Below are 25,421 nucleotides of genomic sequence, written 5' to 3' on the forward strand. Positions count from 1 at the left end.
ATGGTTTAAACTTTATTTAATCTTATATGCATGAGTGTCTGTGTGCCTGAGTGTATATGTGTGCACCATATCATATACACACAGCTCTTGGAGGTCAGAGGAGGCATCGAAACCCCCGGAACTGGAGTTACAGATGATCATGAGGAGCCATGTGGGTGCTGGGAACTGAACCCAGGTCCTCTGCAAGAGTTGGAAATGCTCTTAACTGTTGAGCCATCTCTGTACCCCCATATATGTATGTATGTATATATATATATATATATATATATATATATATATATATATATCCTTATTCGAGATAAACTATTGTTGTGGCTGAGGTATTGTTAAAGTTTGACAACTGCCAAAAGGAAGTCTGCTGGGTGGCCACTGGCATGCTGAGTGTTGGGCATCTATAAGGTTTCCAGGCAGATTTACCCAGGAAGCAGCTGGAAATAGAGACCTGGGGCTTAGGAGAGGGGTCTGGGCAGGAGGTGGAAATGAAGGGTAATAGGTTGTTGATGCCAAAGTTATGGGCAGCAGCCCACACAGCGCGGATAGAGGGGGTGAGATCCCGGCTGTACAGTGAATCCTGGCAGATGCTGGAAGAGCTCACACCCAAGCCAGGAAGGATCAGGGGGGAGTTTATGGTGATTGATTTCAACATCAAAGTAAGTCCTAATTCTGTACCCTGCTGTTTTCATATAGGAATGTGCCAGAGGGCAGCCCTCAGGATGCTGGAAAGAGGGGAACAAAAGGGTGTTACTGATAAAGTGAGATGAGCGCATACACGTGCTGAGGATGTGGGAATATAGAAGCAACGGATACAGGTTCGCTTCTTTTAAAGCAGCAGCAGCAGCAGCAGCAGCAGCAGCAGCAGCAGCAGCCCTTATAACCCAGGATAGCCTCAAATTTGCCATGTAGCTAAGGATCACCTTGCAGGTCTGATCCGGTTGCCTCTTGCCCTGAAGGCTGAGGTTGCATGTGTGCACTTCCACACCTTGCTTAAGCAGTGCTAGGCTCACACCTGGGCGTGCAGCCTGTGTTCTGTCCCCTTCCTGCCCCTCACCTTGGTGCATTTGTTTGAACGACTCCCCGAACTTGGCTTTTCCTCCTCCCAGCTGGTGGAATACTCACCATGGAGACACTTGCCTCAGGTTGCCCTGAAATGCAAATCACCCACCTAAGCTTAACCAGAGTGTAAGTCTTCTGCCAAGTCTACTGAAAAGTACCTGTAAAGAGATGCCAGGCGCTCAATAGGAGGTGCTTCTCTTAAACCACAAGGGAGCAGGAGGTGAAGGAGGAGAAGAGGGGAGGAGGGAGGAAGAGAGAAGAGCAGAAGAAGGGGAGGGAAAAGAAAAGAAAGGAGAAAAAGGGACAGGAAATAGATTTTATATCTTTAAGCATTTTGTATTTATTTTTACCTAGAAATTATGCTGTGCCCATTGCAAAAATTGTTCAGTATAAGAAAAGTATTCCAGTAAACCTCATACACATAAAACTGAGAAATCTCTATAAAGTCTGTAGGTTTGCACTTTAGGGTACCAATGCCAGTCTTCACAATGAAGTAGCACAAAATACAGGCAACACAAAGTACATGACCACTGTGAAAGACCAACAAAACACATACATACACACACACACACACATACACACGCATGCACATACACATACACATGCATGCACACACACACACACACACACACACACACATGTCCATGCACGCACAAATACTTTTTTAAAAACTTTCTGTTGTTGATACATGTCTCTCTCTCTCTCTCTCTCTCTCTCTCTCTCTCTCTCTCTCTCTCTACATATATATATATATATATATATATATATATATATATATATATATATATGGCAAAGTCCATGTCTCTATGAATCATCATGGTTATTCATGTTTGAAATGAAAGAATTATTTTTTGTCAGTTTGGCCAAAATGAAGCCTTAATACTGAATAGGGTCAGAGAGTAAGGAAACAGGAGTCAGATGAGGCTAGGAAGAACAGCAGCACCAGCAGCAGCAACAACAACAACAAAATAACAAAAACTGTTCTCCATCTGGAGAACAGCTTGTCATGCTAGTCGGCTTATGGGTCTAGGGATGTGCGGTGTAGAGGATATCAGGACCTTTACCTAGTGAACACCTTAATCATGGAAGTCGGAAGAGTGTCCCTGACTTCCGGTCACTGGAACTACACTGGATATGCTGTGTGTGTGGGAAAGTTGTTCCACTTCAATTCTGCGGGAGTGTACCTGTTTGGAAGTTCACCTTCAAGAAAAACTAAGACCTCATGCCTGGTGGGTGACTGACTTCTTCAGGACTCCAAGGACGTGAATGCCAGGCTTGTTTGAATTGCCCTGCGGAAGAGAAACAAACAGGAATTCACACCAGATCAAGCACCAATAAATGACCAAAGGAATGACCCACCGCAGGGTCCAGCTTGTAACCCCTGAGTTTACTTACAAAAGCATGAGTGGAGGGTGCTTGTGGGAGTGGGAGTTACCCCTAAACAGCTGCATCACCGAGAAGCCTCACACCAGCATGGGAAGTTCCGACCTCAGTCTGGCTGCACAGTGTCTCCTTCATTTACCCTTCCTAAGACCACGTGCAGACAGAACGGAAGTAATTATAGCTGGGGGAAGGGGGAGGGGAGGAACAGGAGTGCATGCTGGGCTGTCAGGTGAGGGTCTCATAACCCACCCTCGCCCTCCTTTGGAGTGGAAGGTTAAAAGACTTCCCTTGGTGGGGAGGAGAGGGGATCAGTCTGACTAACAGGTGTCTATAGTCTCATGCACGAAAAGCCTTGGTTCCATTCCTAGCCTTGTAAATTAGGAAGTAAAACTAAATAAAGGTTCATATTGTTTTCCTAAGAAGAGAGCAAACTTTAGGATGTAATTACTGCACAGGTTTTTCCACTAAAGGCTCAATGTTCACTAAAGATGTGTCTGCTGCTTTCAGACCCTCAGGAAAGAGAAATCCAATTCAGAGGCACACTGGTTGGTTTCAGTCCGGGGAATGTGTTACCAACAATATCACTTCTAACCTGTAGCTGCTAGAGCACTTTGGAGTTCTCATCCTATGGGTTGCAACACCTTTAGGGGTGATATGACTGTTGGAAAACACAAACATTACGGTTCCTAATAGAAGCAAAATTACAATTATGAGGTAGCAAGGAAATAATTTTATGGTCGGGGGGTCAGCACAACATGAGGAACTGTATTAAAGGGGTGTAGCATTAGGAAGGCTGAAAACCTCTGCTCTAGAGCAAAGCACACACCAGTGTCTATCCAGCTAGGTGCCCGGATGTGGCTTGTCCTCTTGTCCTCAAAGGTCTGATCATGATCTCAGGAAAGATATTCATGTCCCTCTCTTTGGCCATCAGACCATTGAAACAATGGGGGGGGCAAGGAATTGGAATTGTCTTTTTTTGTTCTTCTTCCCAGTGTGGCACCTTTGGAAAGTCTCTTTTCTCTGTTCTAGTTGCCACATTTAATTGCTTCTCTAATTGGTCAGTAAAGGACAGGTATTCATACTTAAGATATTAGGGCTGCCACAGCCCAGCTTTTGACCCCAACAGCTAGGTAATATCATGAATCAATTCAAAACTGCTGATATAACTCATATTATAAATACCTCCCTTCCAAAAAAATATAGTTAATGATCCCACAAAAAGATTAGGTTTTTTTTTTTTATCGTATTAAACCTTCACAAGAAATATCTAGACAATTAGAATCTAAAAACAGTTCCCTTTGAGATGTTAAACACTCAATACTCCTTGCCTATTGCCTGGGATTCTCTTCCCCTAAAAGAGTGTAGGGTGAGAGGTGCAGTTCAGGGTTCAGAACACAGTGATTGTGTGTGGCACTCCGGATTAAAAGAGTAATCTAAGGAGAACTGAAGGCTCCAACCCTGAGTCCTAACTCAGAGTTTGTTACATTGTATCTTATAATAAAGCCCTCAGTTCATCCTTTTCTTCTCTGCCCCTGTTCAGGCTCCGGGGTCCATGAGAACCCTTTCAGCTTCTACACCTTTAATTCGCACAGGAAGGACGAGTGGTGGCTACTCTCTCAAACTGGGTATGTAAGCAGATTAGACGATCTCCAAAGCTTCTTTTTCTGTTCTACAATTCACTTGTTCTGGTTCAAAAATATGACACCCTTACAATGGGAAATAACCCTTTTAAGATACAAGAGAAAATCAAACAAAACAAAAAAAAAAACAAAAACAACACAAAAAACCCATCAGGTGTTCCTTGCAGAGGTGAGCCCCTTAGCCCTGCAACCCTGCAACCCTGCAACCCTGCAACCCTACAACCCTGCACAGAGTGGCTATACGGTGATCCACATCCCCTGCCTCTCTGTCTCTCTCTCTCTGTCTCTCTCTGTCTCTCTCTGTCTCTCTCTCTCTCTCTCTCTCTCTCTCTCTCTCTCTCTCTCTCTCTCTCTCTCTCTCTCCTATTAGAGCTGGTGTTTCTCTGTGTAAGCCTGGCTGTCCTAGAACTCCGTAGAACAAACTGGCCTTGAACTCAGAGATATGCTTGTTGCCTGTGTCTCCCTCCTGAGTGCTGTGACTAAGGGCATGTGCCACCTGGCCCAGTCAAGGTCACATTCTGTGTCTCTTTTGTTTATGTTTGCAGCCCTCTAGTAGTACACACGTTTCCATTAGCAGGCATCTTGTCTTGTGTGTCTTGGTCCCTGAAGCAGTTCTCCTACATAGGAACATTCTCAGTACATATTTTTAAAGGGGGAAATCCCAACTTCTCTTTTGACTGTTTCCCTTTTACATTTGTATTCGGTTTTATAACCCATCTCACTCCTCAAGAATGATTTACTTTAAACTTCTTTAGCCCTTGTCACATAGATGTTTAGCAAGCATTTATCTTACAGATGAAAAGCTGAATTCTTTCCCTAACATTTTCCTGTATCCACCCCTTTCAGCTCCTGGTACCTGATACTCTTTTTCACTGCTGGGATTCAAACCGAGGCAGACACCAGGCCTGTACCCCAAAGTCTCACCCATAGGTGCCTAACACTTCTATGTCAAAGCATCTCCTTTTCTTCAATTCCTAGCTTTCCTTCCATTCCCCAGTAATGTGATAGCTCTGCCCAGACTCCCCCAAATTTTCAGTAAAATTGGGACTAGGGGCAGCACCCAAAGAACACAGTTATATTATACCCATATTACACTTCATGCTTGTACTCAATGCTCGGCAGAGGAGAGTGCTATTTATAGAATTACAAGCGCTACACACTTAAAGAAAGCAAAAGGCAAATTCTCACACACCAGCATCAGTGAGGCAGCTAGATGGGGAAACAATTTTATCTTAAGAAAACACAACTGCCCTAAATCTTCAGAACACTTCTGATTGCTCAGTCCATGCTGGAATAAGGAAGGAACCAGGCGCTGGGCTGGGTGAGACTAAGAGCTAAGAATGTGGGAAGACACAATTACACAGGGCTGGGGCTGCTAGCATGAGCTGCTTCTCCTAGTGTGAGCTCCTGGGTTCTATTCCGAAGCACTGACACACACACACACACACACACACACACACACACACACACACACTGTACCAGCTCAGCGACTCCTAGAGAAGCTACACCTTTCTTAGGATCCTTATTTTCTCCCTCTCCAGGCCAGGCCTTTTCTTGGGACTCTGCAGTTTCCTAGAGGAACTGTGAAGGGCAGAAATTGGGCACCTTCGATCTTGTTAGCCCGCTATTAGTTGAATTAGGTTTGGGGAGAGGGGGAGGGGAGGTTTTCTTATGGAAGGAACTTGAAAATGAGGATCAAAATTCTGTCTTCTGTTTTTTTTTTCTGTTGTTGTTTGTTTGTTTGAAACAGTCTTAACAGCGAGGCCCAGGCTGGTCTCAAACTCCTGACTTCCCCCAGGACTCAGCCTCCCCAGTGCTGGGATAACAGGCGCGTATAAGACTCTGATCTAGTGCGCCTTCCGAAAAGAGTTCAGAAGCTCTGAGGCCTTTTGAAGTGATATATCAGCAGCAGCATCTTAGCCTCATAACTGCTCTAAAGTTGATCCGGAATGCAACCTAGACATAAATTTCTATTAGCACAAGATGGAGACCGTACAGAAGGCCAGAGAGGCAGGTTTACAGAATAAGTGCTTCAGTGAGGGCCAGCCGTAAAGCTTTGAGAATAAATACCACGGCAGCCAGAAGGTGACCTCCAACTTTAGACAGCCTGGGAGAGCGCGTGCACACTCCTGCCTTGTCCTTGAAGGAGATTGAGCGAGCCGAGGGGAGGGGTAGACCCGGCTCGGGTTTCCAATCACAATAGAGAAAGCTAGGAGGCTGGAGGGCTGCGGCCCCGCCTCCTCCTCCTTCTTGTGGAGCCGGAGTCGGCTGTCCGCAGAGCAGCTTGCTGACTTTGCAGTGGTTCCCCTGCCTCAGCGCGCCGCAGAGCCTCCTCTTGCCTGGTAGGTCTGAACACAGGATCCCAAAGCCTGACTTACAGAACGTCAGGGTGTGTGTTGTGGGAGTAGGGAGTGCAGAGGGGTAGTTGTTTGTCAGAACAGGCGAAGGAGCTACATGCGACACATCCACTCTCTGGGGCCTTTACCCCTGAGCATCCGCTCTCTGACCTATTTCTTCCTTGTGGTTTTGGGTGGCAAGCCGAGCGAGCGGAGGTGTGCAGCTGAGCTCCGGGCTCTGTCTGCACCTTGGTGTAGCCTGAGCACAGTCTAGTCTCGGGCCTGTGTGCTATCAGTGGAAAGACTTGTAACGTAATGTAAGTCAAACCGGGTCTCAAGTCCTTGGTCGGCAGGTAGCACATCACCCACCCGCTGCGAAGCGGGGGGGGGGGGGGGGCCCCCGCGCACGCCCCCCCCCGGTCCCCCCCGCCCCCCCGGGGGTGGGGGGGGGGGGGGGGGGCGCAAGCTGCAGACGCGCGCCTAGGTACCAGGGAACCGAGCGGGTTCTAGGTGGGTCTCTGTGAAGGTTGGAAGGTCTTGTACCTGGTGATGGAGAAAGGTCCCAGCTATTGTATCAGTGGGGATAAAGGAAAGTTCGGTCCGGAACGCCAGGCTTCGTCCTCTCTCACGCTGCCTGCCCTGCAGCCCGGTACTTGCTGGGCCTCTTTAGATGCTCTAGGATTTTGTTTACTTCTTGTGCTAAGTGTGGAAGCCTAGGCTTTCCCCTGGAGACCTTATTCGATGTGTGCGCTAGTATCTCCCACGTGACCTGCTTTGCACAGGAGGAGAGGTGGCTTGTGTGCCGCGGAACTGAACAAGCTCTGACCAGACCTGGGGTGGGGGTAGGGTGGGGGAGCTGATTCGTTTTAATGGAGAAATCGGAGGCCAAACCCGGGCTTTAACAGTTAACATGAGATTCTCTGTGAAGTAGACCTTAGCCCCTGACCTAGACGACTGGTTCATGTCCAGTGGTTCATCTCCACAGGAGAGGGGTATGTGGAAGGACCCTGAGGCTCGAATGTTTTCCATTTCTTTCTCCCTCCACTTATTCCCTGAACTCCCTGCAGCCAACTCCCTGATTTGACACAGGCCTGCTACAATGCAAACTATTTTCTTCCCCTTCTCTATCGCTGTGGGAGGTGGGGGTGGGAGGAGAATACGAACTGAACTTGAGTCTAGATACCCGAGCTGCCTGTGCTTGCTTCGTCTTCAACACTGTCGCTTTTGAAATCCCCCAAACTAATTTAAAACGTTTTCAGGACAGTTTGGCTGGAGATAGCCACGGCTTCAGCTTTCCAGTTTTTCAGACAGGATCCCAGGATGATGCAGGATGACCTTGGTCTTTCCTGACCCTCCTACCTCCACCTCCCAAACGCTGGGATTCCAGGCCTTCCTAATGCTCTCTGGAACCTACCTAACAGATTTTAAGCCAACTAACAAAAATAAACTTGGTGTGGGCGGGCTTTGGGGAGGCTGTGCTTGTCTTACTAAAGAGATGCAGCTACTCTCTTGAAGTCGCTTAAGGTACCGGGCCTGTGTGAATCCATTTTAAGGTCGTTGCTTTGTCCAAGCCCTCCCAAGGCAGTTCATCTTCACATCCATGGAAAAACTACAGATGCAATTCTCTAAGGCGAAATAACCCTGGAAGCAGTACACATGGGCGGGGGGCGGGGGTTTAAAATAAACAAAAATAAGTTATGGAGCAAAGTAGTTGTGGTTGCCTCCAGGTACTTCACTCTGGACGACTAAGGGTTCTTTACAAGACTGTTAACTAAGCCAGGTTTTGTTACTTAGCCCTTTACAGATTAGAAGTGAACCTTAGTGGAGCCTCAGCTGTGATGTACCTTGCTAAAAAGAAACAAACTAAACCAATCAGCATAGATTAGTAACACTGATGCTTTACTGTGAAGAAGCCTTGTAAGGAGGGCAGGGAGGTAACTTTTGTGAGATTTAAAGTACAAAAATCAGTCTTTGTCCTTCAAGATAATCATTTGTAATGAGAATCATAAGTATTCATATTGGCTTTAAACAAGCTTAAATTAGCTGATTGCACATAAGTTCTTTAGGGACAAAAGAGAGAGATGAGCTTATTTAAGTATAAATATCTGTATCTTTAGCCAGTAGCATGCAATTACAACAGAAAGGTCACAGAAGTAATGGTGGGAACTAAATTGCTTGCATGGACCTCCCAGAGAGGGGTGGGGGTGGGGGCAGAAGGGAAGCATTTTTGGTTTAAGCTTGTGGAGAATTTTGCACTGATTAAGTTATGCATTCAGAGAGATGTGGTTCCTTCAAGGCTTCTGTTGAGCTATATTTTACTTCAGAATTGAAGCTGTGACTTTTTTTTAGGCTACTTCTCAGTCAGATCCCATCCATATAAAACACATCCATCACCCTTTTCTTGCAGGACAAGATGGCAACCCTTAAGGACAAGCTCATTGCGCCAGTAGCAGAAGAGGAGGCTGCCGTCCCGAACAACAAGATTACTGTAGTAGGCGTTGGACAAGTTGGTATGGCATGTGCTATCAGCATTCTGGGAAAGGTATGTTTTAAGAGCAACATACGTCACAGTTTCTGCCGGAGTCTGTGGTCTGTCTGAGCAGGCAAGGTCTGTGTTGTCTTTAGACCCCCCTCAGGTGTCTGAAATAACACTTACCTTTCAGTACTTGCACATGGATGGGAGGATTCTGGTTGAGTTGTATGACCATTCTGGAACTACTTACTCCCAGGGATTTTTTTTTTTTTAACACTGCCATGGTATTGTGATGTCCTTTCGTCATATTTATATTTAAAATTCTCCACATTGTCAAAACGACACACTTTATAGCTGGTTTTGCCTCAATCTGAGACATGCATTTTATATCCTTACCTTATCTTTTTCTCTGTTCTGCAAGCCTTTGACTTTATTTATTTATTTATTTTTTAATGGTCCAGGTCAGTATCATAGTATCTTCTTCAGTGTGTGCTTTTCTGGTGTCTCCATGTGATTTATCTAGTTGTATCTGTTGGGTGAGTCCCACACCAAAAAAACGAGGCATAGCGACTTGTCTCGTTTCCATGGTGATAAACTGAGGTCCATGGCTGGAGGAGTGACTGGAAAATTTAGATGCAGTGGACTCTGTCTTCTTAGGACGTGTTTGTAGAGTTTTTGTAGAGACATGCTGTTGAGCTTTGAAGAATGGCTTCCTATCCTCAAACTTTGAACCTCTGGCTTTATCCTGAAGTGATTTCAAATGTAATAGAAATTCGTAAAAGTTATTTTAATAATGAACACTTCCACGTATGTGTCTTTTGGATTTGTCAGCCTGCTGCATTTTGCTTCACTTTGTCTCATACTCTCTCTACCCTTTCTCTTCTCTTCCTCCCTCTCTCTATATGTACATGCATATGTTTATATGTGTTCCTTAAACCAGTTGAGAATATCTTGGCGAGATCAAGCTTTCTAAGTTCCCCAGCTTGTTTCCTTGGAACAGGACAGATTCTCCCATAATTATTGCAGCCTGAATCGTTCAACATCAGTTTTATGCTGCTCTGATATCTCCAGACTTGACCTCCCTTTTGCTGTCTACCTGTCTAGACTCGTGACTGCCCTTACAGACACCCCTTGGAGTTCATACCACCATTTCTTTTTGTTCCTCTTAGTTTTAGTGGCTTGAGTCCTTGCTCCTTCTAAGAGCTTCCTTAAATGTAGGAAGAGAGAAAAAGCAAGCTGGGAGCACCTCCCCCGCCCCGTTAGAGCACACTGACCCTTTTGTGTGGTGGCTGCTTGAATTCCTCCCACCCAGTGTATTCCTTCTGTTTGTGAATTTAATGTGTTGTTTTGTTGGGAATTGAGCCCAGGAACTCTTTTGTATGCTAGGCGAGCAGTCTACAACTAAACCCCTGAGTTATGCCCTTTTTATTTTTATTGCTTTTGAGAGTCTGTATGTATCTCTTGCTGGCCTCAAACTTGTGACCACTCCTGCTTCCACCTCTTGAATGTTGGGGGTCACCTTACCAGTATGTGCCATCATGCCTGACTCTAAACTTTATGTCCTTTGGTGTTTTGCCTGAATGGCTGTTTGTGCATTCATGTCCAAGGAGGCCAGAAGAGGATGCCATTTGTTTTGGAACTGGTGTTGCAGATGTCGTGAGCCACCATGTAGGTTCTGGGAATGTAAACTGATTCTTCCATAGGAGCAGCCAGTGCTCTGAGCCACTGTGACCCTCTCGAGTGTGTGAATTTTAAGTTCTCAAGGATCAAACTGTGAATCTTTTTACTGAGAAACATTATCAAAGGACTCATCAGTGTGTATTCTTTTGCTTGTTTTTCTAGCTACTTTTAAATTGACTAGATACCTATGATATGCGATAGTTTCCTGAATTGTAGGGATTTTTAAATGATCTTTACTTAATGTTGACTCTTACTTTGGTTAAAAAAAATTGAGCTTACATTTCTTTTACAAATATATATGTATATAATATATATGTGTATATATATATAAATGTGTATATGCTATATCCACATAAAATTAAAATATTTAAAGTTTGGGGTCAGGCATGATGGCACATATCAGTAAACCCAACAACATTCAGGAGGTGGAGCAGGAAGGAATTAAGTGTTTGAGGCCAATATGGGGTATGGAGAAAAAATATATATATATACACATATATATATATCTCAAAAGCAACAAAGTGCTTTATTCTAAATAATTGGTAGGCTTAAACTTTTTCTTTTGTGTGTATGGTGATTGTTACTGTTCTGTTCCGTTGTCTCCTCTAAAAACCAGGCTGGCCTCAGTATCTTGGCGGTCCTCCTGCATCAGCTCAACCTTCTGGTGCTGAGATTCTTGGCCTATATCACCTCATCCTCCTCATAGGAACTTTTCTTATCCTTGTTTTAAGACAAAGCGACTGAGGCAAAAGAAGTGATGTCACCTGTCTGTCATCCAGCTGCAGAAGGAAGAGAGGCTCAGGCAGCTGTCCTCCGTGTCTGACCATAACCCAAAAGTTAACACTAGAGATGAATATGCCTCATTAGAGAACATGGCTGCCACGCACAAGGCCTTGGATTCAATACCTCTGCACCACAAAACAATGTGTTTATTTAGTATGTGTAACCCACCCAGCGCCACAGCAGCGTAGGGCACCGGAGAGAACTTCGGCCCTGGATCTTGCAGCTCACTGCTGCTGCCCAGAATACCTTCCTACATGTCCCTAGGTTAGGAAAAGCTCAAAATGCGAAGGAGCTAGTGCCGCTTACCCGTTTGGTTAATTATTTGAAAAGTTTTATCTTTTCCTCCCATAAGACTCTCATGCTTAACAAGCACTCGGACGTAAAACCACCGGCCTCAAATACCAACGCATGGATGGCAGTCAGTCGTTAACTGAGAGGCAGAATCCACCACGGTATCTGTTCCTCTTGAGACCTGAGATTAAAAGATTTCTACAGTAACACTCTTGGCTTTCAACCAGCCTTGGTCCTTAATAATATATTTATATTGAGTGAATGCATAAGCTATGGGTGTGTGGGCGGGGACACGAGGCACTCAGCAGCAGCGTTGCTATGCGTCTGTCGGAATAACTGCTCTTAGACGGTGTCCGGTGTCCGTCACATACAGCCAGCTGTAGTCAGCAGCTCTTTGGTTATTTTTTTTAGGTGTTGGCTCGCCTCTTTCCTTCAGCTAGGCGTGCACTTCCAAGCTAATTCTCCACACCCACTGACACAGAGACCCTGGCATCCTGTCACGTGGGTTCCTACATAAGCTCTGAATTGTGTTGCCCTGTGAACCGCAGTGGCCCACGTGCGTTGTTACTAAAAGATGATTGGACGCGCTGGTGCTGGTCCCGGGCACCGGCACAGACTGTTAGGCTGTTAAGTGAGATGGTCTTAACAATGCAAACAAGAATTTGGTGAGCTCTTAGATGCTCCATGTAAAAGAAGGAAAAGAATCTTATTATTCCCCCCAAACATGTTTAAGTAAAAAAAAAAAAAAGTAGATAAAAATTATTGTCCATATTTGATACAGAGCCGTCGTCTCTCCCTGTGCTTGGGATTTGGTTCATGAACTCTTCATCCTATGATTTGGATGCCTTTCCTGCCAAGACATTGAACTGCTCAGAGCCAACCTTACCATTCTAGGCTGTAGATGATTGAATATCATACACCAAAGTTCTTGAGGATTTTGGCCACTGGGTGCTTAGCCATTTTTAAAAGGCTTCTGTGGGGTAGATTGGTGCTAAGCCGTCCTTGCATAATTTCGGGTGCTAGAGTAGTGACAACCAAACACTTGGCGAGCAGTTTGAATGAGGAGGTGCTTTATTTTCCTGCACAGATTGTCATGGCAGGGACAGCATGGTAGCCGGATAGGAAGGCTACCTGCTAATGTCTTCGTAGATTAGGCTTCGAAGATGAGCCAGGAAGTAAAGCCAGCTATACTGTAAAGCTCAAGGTCTCTATCCCAGGGACTCATTTATCTAGTGAGGCTTTGTGTCCTAAAGGTTCTACAGCGTCCCCAGACAGCACTGCTAGCCAGGAACCGTGTGTCCAGAACTCATGAGCCCATGGGATGCTTCACCATCAAACCACATCAGGAATGAACGGCTGATTTTGTGTTTCTAGTCTCTGGCTGATGAACTGGCCCTGGTAGATGTCCTAGAAGACAAGCTCAAAGGAGAGATGATGGATCTGCAGCACGGGAGCTTATTTCTTCAGACCCCCAAAATCGTGGCCGATAAAGGTAGGTGGCTTCTTTGCATTCTCGAAGGGGTCTAACACGGAAGTAACTTTATCATGAGTGGATACTTGCGATGCGCACTCCAGCATGACAACCCGATCATTCACTTTTAATTTGTTGCTATTACCGTCTGTGGTGCAGAAGATCAAACCTAGGGCCCTGCAGGATGCTAGGCTAGTAGTGCAGTGTACCCTGGACAACTCTGTCCTAAACTTCTTTCTGTTCATTCATTCATTCATTTGCTCATGCTTATGTTTCTTTGTTTTCTAAGACAGGGCTTCTCTGTATAGCTATGGCTATCCTAGGACTTGATCTATAGACCTGGGTGTCTCTGCCTCCCACATGCTGGAATTAAAGCCATGTGCCATCATGGCCAGGATAAACTATTTTTTAACTAGAAACAGTTGGAATTGTGGGGCAGTTGTTTCAGTAGTTGTTGACAACAAATGCCCATGATCTATTTTAATAATTTCAAAGACTACAAATTTTCCATCTACTTAGAACTTAGAATTATTTTTGCTTTAATGTAAAATTTGTTCTCAGTTCTGCTTTTTGTAGAATGTACAATCATTTAAAATGAGATTCTTCTCCAGCTCTGGCCATATCACCAGGAGAAAATCACAAATTGTGATGTGTGGTGGTAGTGTTTGCTGTCTGCATCTTCCTCACACAGACCCACTTTTCTACATCAGTTTCTAGAAATCCACTTTCTGGAGATTCTACTAACTGGTGCACACAGCGTGTGTACATTTTGGCATGAGCATCCATGTAGAATGTGGTGCTGTACACTACATGCCAAGTGCTATCTTTGTTGGCTTTATTTCCCAAAGCATGTGCCCTGTGGTCATTTTGATAGACCTTGTAGAATCCATGTTACCGTGAACTCTCTATGCACTTGTGGCTGGTTCCTCCTAACTGCTGGGATTGTTAGTGTGAGATCTCTGCCTGGGAACACAATGGATACATCTTTTTAAAAAATATCCTTTAAAAAAATAGACCTTTAAACCAATACCAACAACCCTAGCAGGGCCCATATCCTGATTTTCAAGTAGGCTGCATTTGTCTCAGGAGCATCTTCTAGTTCCTCAGCCCCCTTCCTCTTCTGTGCTGGTAGTCTCTGTGTACAGGGACGGGTTGCCTTGAAGAAACTAGATAATCCCTGTTAATTACTGACTAGCCACATCTAGGGCCCTGCATCAGGTGTTTGGGTTTGTCATTTCATCTTCACAGGTGTATGCCTAGGGTAGGGGCCAGTCCCTGCATTTTATGGGAAAGACCATTAGTAACTGCTGGAAGCCACATTGCAACCCAGGCTAGTGATCGTGCCAAATCTTAGCCTGTAGATCTTGAAATACTGAAACATTGACAAACTTCCTTGGCAGAAAAACTTCTCCAAACATTGACACTGCTAGAAGATAAAATAATCTTCCTTACGAAACATGGTATAGCAGACATGATGGCGCACACCTTTAATCCCAGTACTCAGGAGGCAGAGGCGGGCAGTTCTAGGCTAGCCTGGGCTGCATGGTATGTTACAAGTCAGACAGGGTAGCATAGTGTGACTGTCTTAAACATACACACACTATAGGCCATGTAAGCCTATATGTAAGCCATGCTTGCCTTGAACTCATGCCACAGCCTCCTGAGCACTGGGATTTAAGATGTGCCCCATCCCTTAATATATGAAGTATTAGAAAACAAAATTTAATTTTACAATCAACACCAAACACTGCCTTCATAGATGTTGGTAGCATTACATGGCTAAAACGGAATTAAAAATGAGTATTTTCTATGTTGTATGTTATTTAGGAATGTGCAAACCCACAATTTCATGGGGATGTGGAAAGCCTGTCTGTTGGGCCATGGGTTCACTGACATGCTACAGGTTTTCCTGGAAATTCCGTAGGTTTCTTAGCTACAAACATATTTGGGGTATTGTTTTCCTGGTTCCTTATCTGTCAGGTTGGGTCACTGTTACTCAAGGAAGAAAAATGCAGTTGCAGAAGCTTGAAGTTGAGAAGCTCCTGCTAGTTGCTGGTGATCACTCAATGAGCAGGAATGTGTACTGCCCTTCCAGAGGACCTAATGTTGGTTCATATGACCTATGTCTGGCAGCTCACAACCACCTGTAACTCCAGCTCCAGAGAGTCTGAGGCCCTCATCTGGCCTCCTTGACCCTACACACAAACACACACACACACACACACACACACACACAGGGAGGGAGAAGCAGGCACATCTTTTAAAACCACAATCTTTTAATATAAGAAATTCTCATAACTTCTGGAAGCTGATGCTTCTAAAACATACTGGAGATAGCGTACTGGAGATAGCGTGTTTGGCCCAGGAGTTGAATTTAAAGTTTACTCTCTGGTTCTTTTTCTTCAAGATTACTCTGTGACAGCCAATTCTAAGATTGTGGTGGTGACAGCAGGAGTCCGCCAGCAGGAGGGGGAGAGCCGACTGAACCTGGTGCAGAGAAACGTCAATGTATTCAAGTTCATTATTCCTCAGATCGTCAAGTACAGCCCTGACTGCACCATCATCGTGGTTTCCAACCCAGGTACTAATGCGATGCCTTAACTGTAGCAGTGGCCTGTCTGCTTCCAAACCTTTTGGGGGACCTCATTGTTTTGGGTTTGTTCACTGACTGAGGCAGTCTGTAGTCCACATGCCCTCTGTTACCAGTAAAGAAAAATGCTGTCTGCAAAACAGATGGCTCTATCCCAGGCCACAGGTTCAAAACTGCAAGAAGCCTTGTATCGTGGGCTTCGGCTACTGGCTTCCTCTGTGTTTGTTGTAGAGTTGTAAAGCTTTACGTCTTTAAATGGTGGGTAGGTGGAGCTGGGGCATGGCTCGGTAAGCACAGGATGTGTAAGCCTGAGGATCCACATAAGAGAGCCAGGCTTGAGAGTATGCATCTTTAATTTCAGTGCCAGGGAGATGGAGACGGGATCCCTGGCGCTCTTGGCCAGCCAGTCTAGCCAAATCGGTGAACTCTGGGTTGGTTAAGAGACCCCCCTCTCAAAATAAGGTGGAGAGCAACTGAGGAAGACTCAGTATGGACCTTAGACCTTCACACTCACAGGCACGTGTGTACTCTAGTGTGTATACACTACACCAAGTGTGTTCACTACGTACAACACACTGCAGTGCTTGAGACTACCTTTTTAGCCTGATGAATAAAAATTATATATGTTTATAGCCTCTGCTGGGCCCTGACAGACAGGATAAGAATCGGTGAACTCACAAAGTCCGCATCACCCAGCTGCCTCCGAGCCATTCACTTGAATTGATAAGTCAGGACAAGAGATACAATAGCTACATTTCCCCAAGGGGCTTGGAAGTCAGGGGGTGGAGAGAATGACTTGGTAGTTAAGAGTGCTGACTGCTCTTTGGAGAGGACCCAGGTTCAGTTCCCAGCACCCCCATGGTACCTCATAGCTGTCTGTGACTCTAGTTCTGGTGGAACCTGATCTCTTCTTCTGAACTCTGCATGTGGCACACAGACATATAGGTAGATTTAAAACAAAATGAAAACAAAACAATTTTTTAAAACATGAAATCATCTCTTATAACCTGGTATCAATTATTTTTTCCTTTTTGTTTTGTTTGATTGATTTTCTATTATGATCTTGCAAAGAAAGTAACTTTGCAATGGCCTATCTGGGTTTTTTTTTTTTGGTTTGTTTTTGTGGGTTTTTTTTTTTTTTTTTTTAAGGGAAGGCAGATTTTTCTCTCCTTAGCCTTTCTTTCTCTGTTTAGGAAAAGTTTTCTAAGAATAATTAAGGTTTTGTAACTAAATATTTTTGTCATGTGCTAGGCCAAATGATTAAAAGTTTAGTATCCGTTACTAACCCCCTTTCTCTTGGGATGTACAGGGTGGGCACTGAACTATGGGGTAGGCAAGTATTCTGCCCTTGAGCCATGTCACTCAGCTCTGTGTCACACATCTTTGCTCTGTCATTTACCATTAGAGTTACTACATGATGGTGACCATATCGATGAGACGGTAGATCTGCTGATCTGTCACCTGGAGGACTGTGGCTAAGTCTGCCTGAGGGCGGGGCTGGGGGGAGAGTCACAGCAGGTCCTTTAGTACTGGGGCCTGATAGGAGAACACTTCCATATTTTCCTTCTTTATGAGCCTGGATTGGGGCTTTCTGAATGGTTCAATCATGTATGTAAACACACATACCAGGTAGGTGTGGAACAGAGATGGCCAACAGCTAGCCATATTTCATAGGTCCGCATCCTGTTTTCACAGGCAGCACTGCCTGATTACATCACCTCCAAGGTGATGAGTGAGTCTCCAGGGAAGCTCACATGGTGCATTAAAGCTGGCAGATGAAAGGCATTGTTCAGTGAGGGTGTGCCAAAAATAACCTTCCTCAGGCTCCACAGAGGAGCGCAGGGCCCACCTAACCCATTGTCAGCTTCTTCTCTCCCAGGGTGTACATTTCCTTCTCTTTCCAACACAGCCTGTAACTTCTGACCCCACAGAAATCTTACCACTGTGTCACATAGATGAAGGTTATGTAACAGTCATCCAGGCGTGAGATGATAATGTCATGGATTTCATGATAGTTTATTGGGCAATATCACACTCAAGAAAATGTATACAGGCACACCTCACTAACTTATGAATGGCATTGTGATGATAGCCGTCACAATCCCAGACCGTGACAATGTGAGTGAGGGTGTTAGTCACTCTTCTATTGCTGTGAGGAGACACCATGACCACTACAACTCTTATAAAAGAAAGCACTTACTGCCAAGAGTTTCAGGGATTTAGTCCATTATCAACATGGCGAGAACATGGCATCATACAGACAGACACTGAGCAGTAGCTGAGGCCTACCTCTTGATCTATAGGCAGAGATGGGGAGCCTGGGCCTAGCATGGGCTTCTGAGACCTTAAAGCCCACCCCCTGTGACACACTTCCTCCAACAAGGCCACACCTCCTAATCCTTCTAATCATTTCAAATAACATCACTCCCTGGTGACTGAGAATTTAAATCTATGAGCCAGTGGGGAGCATTCTTCAAACCATCATAGTGAAGGCTGCGCTTGCCTTTTTCTTTCATTGTAAAGCTGATTTACTTGTAGTGTTCCTGAGTCTCCTTATGTCAGATAATGCTACCTTTTTACTTTTACAGCTTCTTTACAAATGCTTCAATCATATCTGCCTGACAAAACTATGAAAATCATTCTGGCCACACCTCACATGGGGAGGCAGAAGCCAGAGCACCTTCTAATTGGCCGAGCAGTTCCAATTTACTTTCTTAACTTCTTTCTGTGATATTTAGTGGACATTCTTACTTATGTCACCTGGAAGCTGAGCGGGCTACCTAAGCACCGTGTGATCGGGAGCGGATGCAATCTGGATTCTGCTCGCTTCCGCTACCTCATGGCTGAGAAGCTTGGCATCCATCCCAGCAGCTGCCACGGATGGATCCTGGGCGAGCATGGTGACTCCAGTGGTAAGAGTTTCCTTTGTGCCTCTGGGTTACACAGAATGTTCTTGATTCTTTTCCTTATTTCAAACTTTCGTTTCATACACGTTGCTATATTTCAGAAAGGGTTCAGAAGTATTACACTTAACATTTTGAGTTCTATTCCAGTTTGCTTTATCTTTCCAACATCTACCCATTGATCTACCTGGCTGTCTTTTGTTTCTTTCAGAGACAAGAATCTCTGTTGATAGCCCTGGCTATCTTGAAACTTGTAGACCAGGTTGGCTATGAACTCAACCACAGAGATCAAACTTGGGTCATCCACCTTGGCAGCAGATACCCCTACCTGCTGAGCCATCTTGCCCATTTTACTGTATTTCTTCTCATCCATTAAGTATGAACTGGTCATGTCCACAGCATGAGAGAAAAGTCATTCATTCTTGGGCATGATGAGACAGATCCATGGTTTTCCTTTAAGACATCAAGGATGTCTAGTAAGCTTGGCACGGCAGATACTGTGGGCCAAGGAGGTCTTACTCAGCCACTAGTAGGTTAACTGCCATAGCTGTGTAACTGCACTGGACCGTACCTGGTCCATTGTTCATACCCTCTGAGTACCCAGTGCTCTCCAAAAGTTCCTAAGGACCATGAGACTGCGATTTCAAAGCCAGTTCTCATGTTTGTTTGTAGATATTCTCCCTTAAATTAAGTAGACCCTAATTTATATATTAGTGTACTTCTGTAATAATAACTATATTTGAGTATAATTACCCTAGATTTTTTTCTTCTTAAGAGAGGGTTTTTTGTTACCAAACAGTCCCCAGGGAAGAAGTTTACATTTCTAAAATTGAGTGTTTGGGATGGTCCCAAACTATAATTCCTTGTGATTTTTACCAACCTAGAGATTTGGGAAAGAATTTCATGTTCTATGTAAATGATGCATTGACTGTTCTGAGCCACATTTGTTTAAAGTTAAAAGATCAGAAGTAGGGGCTGGAGATGAGGCTCAGCAGGAAAGGACACTTGCTGCTGTGGGAGAGGACCCAAGTTCAGTTCCTAGACCCAAGTTCAGATCCTAGAATCCACATCAGGTGGCTCACAGCTGTCTGCTGCTCCAGCCCCAGGTGTCTGGACTCACTCTTCTGGACTCTCTGGGAACCTGCACATACCCCAAAACATATAGACATTGTGTGTGTATATGTGTCTCTGTGTGTGTGTGTGTGTGTGTGTGTGTGTGTGTAAGTTATCCATTGCTAGTTGAAGGCAAGTATCAGAGCAAATATCTCTCCAAAAAGAATGGGGACTCTGCTAGGGACAATTGCCATTGGAGTACCACCAGCTGGTGTTGGGATAATTTGGGTCAGAGTTGAGATCTGAGATGGGAAAAAGTTTTTGTCTTGCTTTTTCTCAGTGGCTGTGTGGAGCGGGGTAAACGTGGCAGGAGTCTCCCTCCAGGAACTAAATCCAGAAATGGGGACGGACAACGACAGTGAGAACTGGAAGGAGGTGCATAAGATGGTGGTGGACAGGTGAGTGAGCCGGCTACTCCACTTAGAGAGTTCGAGTCCTGTCCTGGCTGATAGAATCCTAAGCTGTTTCCACACTTCTGCTGAGGTGACTCTTCACCTGATAAGTCTGTCCCTGAGAGGTGGAGAGATTAGACCAGTCAGACTTGCTAAGCAAGTCTCTAGAGAGTGCAAAAGTGTGTTCTCAGAGAAAACAGGCAACTGGAGAGACAAGTATGGAATTGCCTAGTGGGAGGGGCCTTCACTCACCTTGCCACCAGTCAACAGCCAAGGCTCAGTTCCTCCACAGAGGGAATTCTTTAGTCACACAACACACTTGGGCAGATCTCTGGAAGTATTTAATCAGCTTCTGTTCTTATCCCCCTACCCCGTTAAAGATGTCTCCCATCCTAATCTTTTTTTCTGAGCTGTTTCTTTTATTATCAACCATCCTCTGTTATGATCGTCCTACCTCAAACAATGTCATTTTGAAATACAGCCCAGCATTCAGGTTTGGAATGCGCATCCTGACAGTGAGGCTGACTATATCGACTGGAGGTCATTTTACCTTCAGGGTTATCTATCATCTGGCTCCTCCCAGATGCACTAAGATTAGGTCATAATGGCCCATAGCCAAGATTCCCTGTGGACCCTTTAGTGTGTGTAAAGTGTAAGACCTGTAGACTTGTCACAATGAAGTCACATATCACACTTGGGGGCCTCACAGTGTTCACTGACAGGCATTCAATAAGAGTTTACTATTTACAAAGAGGTTCTGTAGGAAGGTTGCTCCCTCAGATATGGAAGTTTTACTTAGAAGGCCTTTTCCTGGAGAATTTGATTTACATATGTCAAAAAAGATCTAAAAGTTGAGAAGGTCCTTAGATTTTCAATTCATTCAAGGCCTCCGTTTTAAAGCGAGAAGATGACTGCCCAAATGAGTGACAACTTCTCCAGCCTTTCATTACTTCCTGTTTTCATTAATATATTAGTATTATTATATTAATATATAATATATTAATATATACATATTAATAATATGTATACTCTAATGTAAATTACTGTTGGTTAAAAATATGTCTTTTTTGGGGGAATTGGAGAGATTCCATATTAATTAAGAGTGTGTCCTGGCCTTGTAGTGGACTGGAGTTAAGTGCCTAGTATCCTCATCGGGTGGCCCATGATCCATGTAACTCCAGCTCCGTGAGCATCTGGTGGCTCTGGTCTCTTGATGCTAACACTCATATGCACCACATGCACAGATATGCAGACACACAATGCATACACATTTTAAAAAAAATTTGAAAAGAAAGAGAATGTACATTCTTAACCACCGTGGCTTTGTAGACACGTCACTATGTGTCTCCTGTCATGTTGTCCTTAGGTTTATTTTGTTTGTACATTAACTCACTTGATATTCTTAAAAGTCTTACAAAACAGGTGCATTTTTCTCCTTTACTAGGAAAAGGAACTATAGCCAAAAATGTTAAGAAATTAGCCCAAGGTGACAGAGAAAGAGCAGGCGCCACCCACTGTCAGGTTTCAGAGGTCTCTCCTTGGTCTGTTTTCTAGTGCCTATGAAGTCATCAAGCTAAAAGGCTACACCAACTGGGCCATCGGCCTAAGCGTGGCGGACCTCATTGAGTCCATGCTGAAAAACCTCTCTCGGATTCACCCCGTGTCTACAATGGTGAAGGTGGGAGACCCAGCTGTGAAGTAGAGCAGGATGTCTAGTCTTACATTGTATAAAGAGATTCATCTAAAAAAAACAAAGACCAGGGAAACTTCCAGTCCACAGTAACTTTTGCTTCCGGGGTTTATATAAGTTTATTTATTCTTTCGAACAATATTGGGATAAGAGAACTTGATTCTGTGGGAGCTAAAATTCTTGAACTTTTTCTTAAGAAGTCTTCCTTGTGTGCTGTAAAAACTATTAACTATGAATCCTATTCAGTATCTTTCTCTATTACACCATGAAATAAGCATATACTGGGTTCATTATGTAGTAAGTTTTATGTAGTAAGCTATAGACAGCCTTTCATATAGCACTTGATAACACAGCAAATTTTAGTTTAAAATCAAAAATTGTGAAACAAACATACAAAAGAGGCAGAAAGAACCTGAGCGGAGGGCTGGGATGTATCTCACTTGAGAGAGTGCTTACGTAGCATGCGTGAGGCCCCAGATTTCCTTCCCCAGCACTGTTTAAATTGGGTGTGGTTGTGCAGATCTGTATGTAACCTGAGGATATAGACACGAGGATCGAAGTTCAAAGTCATCCTCAGCTATGTAGAAACTTTGAGATGAACCTGGGCTACTTAACCTCCTTGGAATGAAATCTACTGAGTAAAAGTAAAGTTACACTAAAACAGCAGATGTAGCAAGTGAGTCCTTTCCACATGTCAGTGTCAAGAGTGAAAATGAGAATGATGGGAAATAGTAGGTGTGGGATCCCCAAGAGCAAGATAGCTGGCTGGGCAGATTACACTGGCAACCTCTGGGTTCACATGAGATTCTGTCTTAGTATATAAAGTGGAGACCATCAAGAAAGACATCTGATGACAACCTCTGATTTCTACATGCATGTATGCATGCATACACACTCACAAAGACACACTCAGAGACATACTCACACACTCACAGAGACACACTCACACACAGACAGACACTCACACACAGACACACACAGAGACAGACACACACTCACAGACACACACTCAGACATACTCACACACAGACATACACACAGACACACTCACACACAGACACACTCACACACAGACACACTCACACACAGACACTCACATTCACACTCAGACACTCACATTCACACTCAGACACACAGACACTCATATTCACACTCTCACACACAGGCACTCTCACACACAGGCACTCTCACACACAGGCACTCTCACACACAGGCACTCTCACACACACTCTCACACACACTCTCACACACTCACACACTCTCACACTCTCACACACATTGAAACATGTGTGCACACATGCATACCACACATACAGAAAGGTAGTTGAGAGCAACATTGTACCAGATGTTTAGGTTAGATTGCTATGGATGGTTTAAAAAGCGAGTAATTGTTGGCTTTTGGGGTGCAAACAGAATGTTTTTAATTTTCTTTACTTTAGTGTATATACAAAAATTTTTGAGGTTAATAGCTTTAGATATTAAGATAACTTGTTAAATAGATTAATCTACTAGTCATATAGGGAAATCAATTTCCTTATTTAAAGTGACAGAACATTTGGTATAGTTAACTATAGTAATTAAATAGTCAACTACTTTTTCAGCACCTCTTGGGATAGTCTAACTCCACTTTCAGGGGATCTGATGCCTTGTTTTGGTCTTTAGAGACAACTACACTCATGTAGTACACACAAACTCACAGATACATAATAAAATATGTTTTGCTGTTGTTTGTTTTTAAGACAAGTTTCTTTGTGTAGCCCTAGCTGTCTTGGAACTTGCTGTGTAGACCAGAGTCAAGCATAGAGAGCTGCCTCCTTCTGCCTGCCTGAGTACTGAGATTAAAGGCATGGGCCACCACTGCAGGCATCAAAAACATAAAATCTTAAATAAAATGAGTTGATGGAAGTTATCCATTGAGCAAAGAATTTAAAACCATTTAAAGGTTCATATAGCAAATTGTGTGTAAGCAGAAAACACTGTTTGACTTAAAAACGAAGTACTGACTTCTTTCTTGTAACTAGTCTTATCGTAGAATAAATTTGCTCAGTCTATAAATATAAAACTGAACTCAAAACTCAAGTTTATGGGACATATGGACCAATTAGATGGAAGCTAAAGTAGAGAATTAATTTTTGTTTATCAAATTTCCTACAGTTGTTCAGATCCAACATAATTGTTCTGATCATTCTTACTATGGTCTTGTCTAACTAAATATTCTCACTAAATGCTCTCACTAAATGCTCTAACTAAATGCTTTCTTTGCTCTCACAGGGAATGTACGGTATTGAGAACGAAGTCTTCCTCAGTCTCCCGTGCATCCTTAATGCTCGGGGGCTGACCAGCGTCATCAACCAGAAGCTGAAGGATGACGAGGTCGCTCAGCTCAGGAAGAGTGCGGACACCCTGTGGGACATCCAGAAAGACCTCAAAGACCTGTGACTGCCAGGCCCTAGGCTGTAGAAACCTCCAATGTGACTAACTGTGAACCTTTAGTCTTCAGCCTTGTCCGTAGGTCACATAACGCTTCTTCCCTGACATGTGATATGAGCTCACAGATCAAAGCCCGGGTTTGTTTGATGTTTGCACTAGGAGCTCCTGAACAAATAAAGTTAGCAATTGCAGCTCACTTCTGCATGCCTTTTCTCTGGTTACTTGAGATGGCATCTCCCTGCGTGTAGCCAGCACTAGCCTTGAACTGAGCCCTCTGGCAGAAGCCTTCCTGGTATTGAGATTACAGGCTCACCTTCTGCTTTTAATGATTTCTGAAAAGTTTTGACATTCTGTGTACGTACTTGTAGCCACTTTCTTTTTTTTTTTTTTTTAAAAAAAAAGATTGATTTATTTTATGAATGTGAGTACACAGTTGCTATGATCAGAAACACCAGAAGAGGGCATCAGATCCCATTACAGATGGTTGTGAGCCACCATGTGGTTGCTGGGAATTGAACTCAGGACCTCTGGAAGAGCAATCAGTGCTCTTAACCACTGAGCCATCTCTCCAGCCCCCTTGTAGCCACTTTCCAGGCAGTGCCAGAATAGTCAATCAGAATGTGTGCCCTATGATTTTCATGTTTTGAGAATATAGTTACAATTGTTTGAAGGCTTTTGATTATGGTCACGTGTAGCTGTGTGCACGTAAGACCAGCTGGGTCAGATACCTTGAAGCTGAGTTACTGGTGGTTGTGAACCACCTGATGTCAGTGTTGAAAGGCAAGTCACGGTCCACTACAATAGCAGTTTATGCTTTTAACCACTGAAGCATCTCTCCAGCTATGAATACAACTTTTCAGTTATAGCCAGAGAAGTAATCAGTATGTGTATCTTTCATATAAGGTAGTCCATTTTAATTCTCGGAAGGGAAGAAACCAGTGTTCAAACTAGAAATATGTTGGAGTTGTCTTTGTTAGTGAAAGAAAACAAACATTTGGGCCAACTCACCCAGACCCAATTGTCAGGAAGACCTTACAATATGGAACCTCAGACGTGTAAGGCAGATTGACCTTTAACTGGTCCTAATGTATGTGGGCTATCTAGGACTAAGTTTGGTGATGGTTAAAAGCTATTGTAACAACCCTGGGCTTGAGAGTCAGCTCTGTCGTTGATTGGTAGTGGTCTGGGCATGT

General features: G+C 44.1%; 1 protein-coding gene across 4 annotated transcripts; it reads left to right on the forward strand.

Annotated features, from left to right (window-relative positions):
- Positions 1 to 6,297: 6,297 nt before the first annotated feature.
- Ldhb (lactate dehydrogenase B) lies at positions 6,298 to 24,424 on the forward strand. 4 transcript variants are annotated; one of them, XM_028757617.1, is made up of 8 exons: positions 6,298 to 6,418; positions 8,820 to 8,954; positions 13,014 to 13,131; positions 15,518 to 15,691; positions 18,439 to 18,612; positions 19,997 to 20,114; positions 21,663 to 21,786; positions 24,070 to 24,424. In XM_028757617.1, the coding sequence occupies exons 2-8, from the start codon at positions 8,826 to 8,828 to the stop codon at positions 24,235 to 24,237; spliced, it is 1,005 nt and encodes a 334-aa protein (XP_028613450.1). In that variant the 5' UTR covers positions 6,298 to 6,418; positions 8,820 to 8,825; the 3' UTR covers positions 24,238 to 24,424. The 4 variants fall into 4 exon arrangements, with proteins under 4 accessions (XP_028613450.1, XP_028613449.1, XP_028613451.1 ...); XM_028757616.1 differs by having other exon boundaries at positions 6,313 to 6,418; positions 8,762 to 8,954; XM_028757618.1 differs by having other exon boundaries at positions 6,354 to 6,418; positions 8,774 to 8,954.
- Positions 24,425 to 25,421: the final 997 nt, after the last annotated feature.

This window comes from Grammomys surdaster, unplaced genomic scaffold, assembly GCF_004785775.1.
Source record: "Grammomys surdaster isolate TR1022 unplaced genomic scaffold, NIH_TR_1.0 126176, whole genome shotgun sequence".
Taxonomy (NCBI): domain Eukaryota; kingdom Metazoa; phylum Chordata; class Mammalia; order Rodentia; family Muridae; genus Grammomys; species Grammomys surdaster.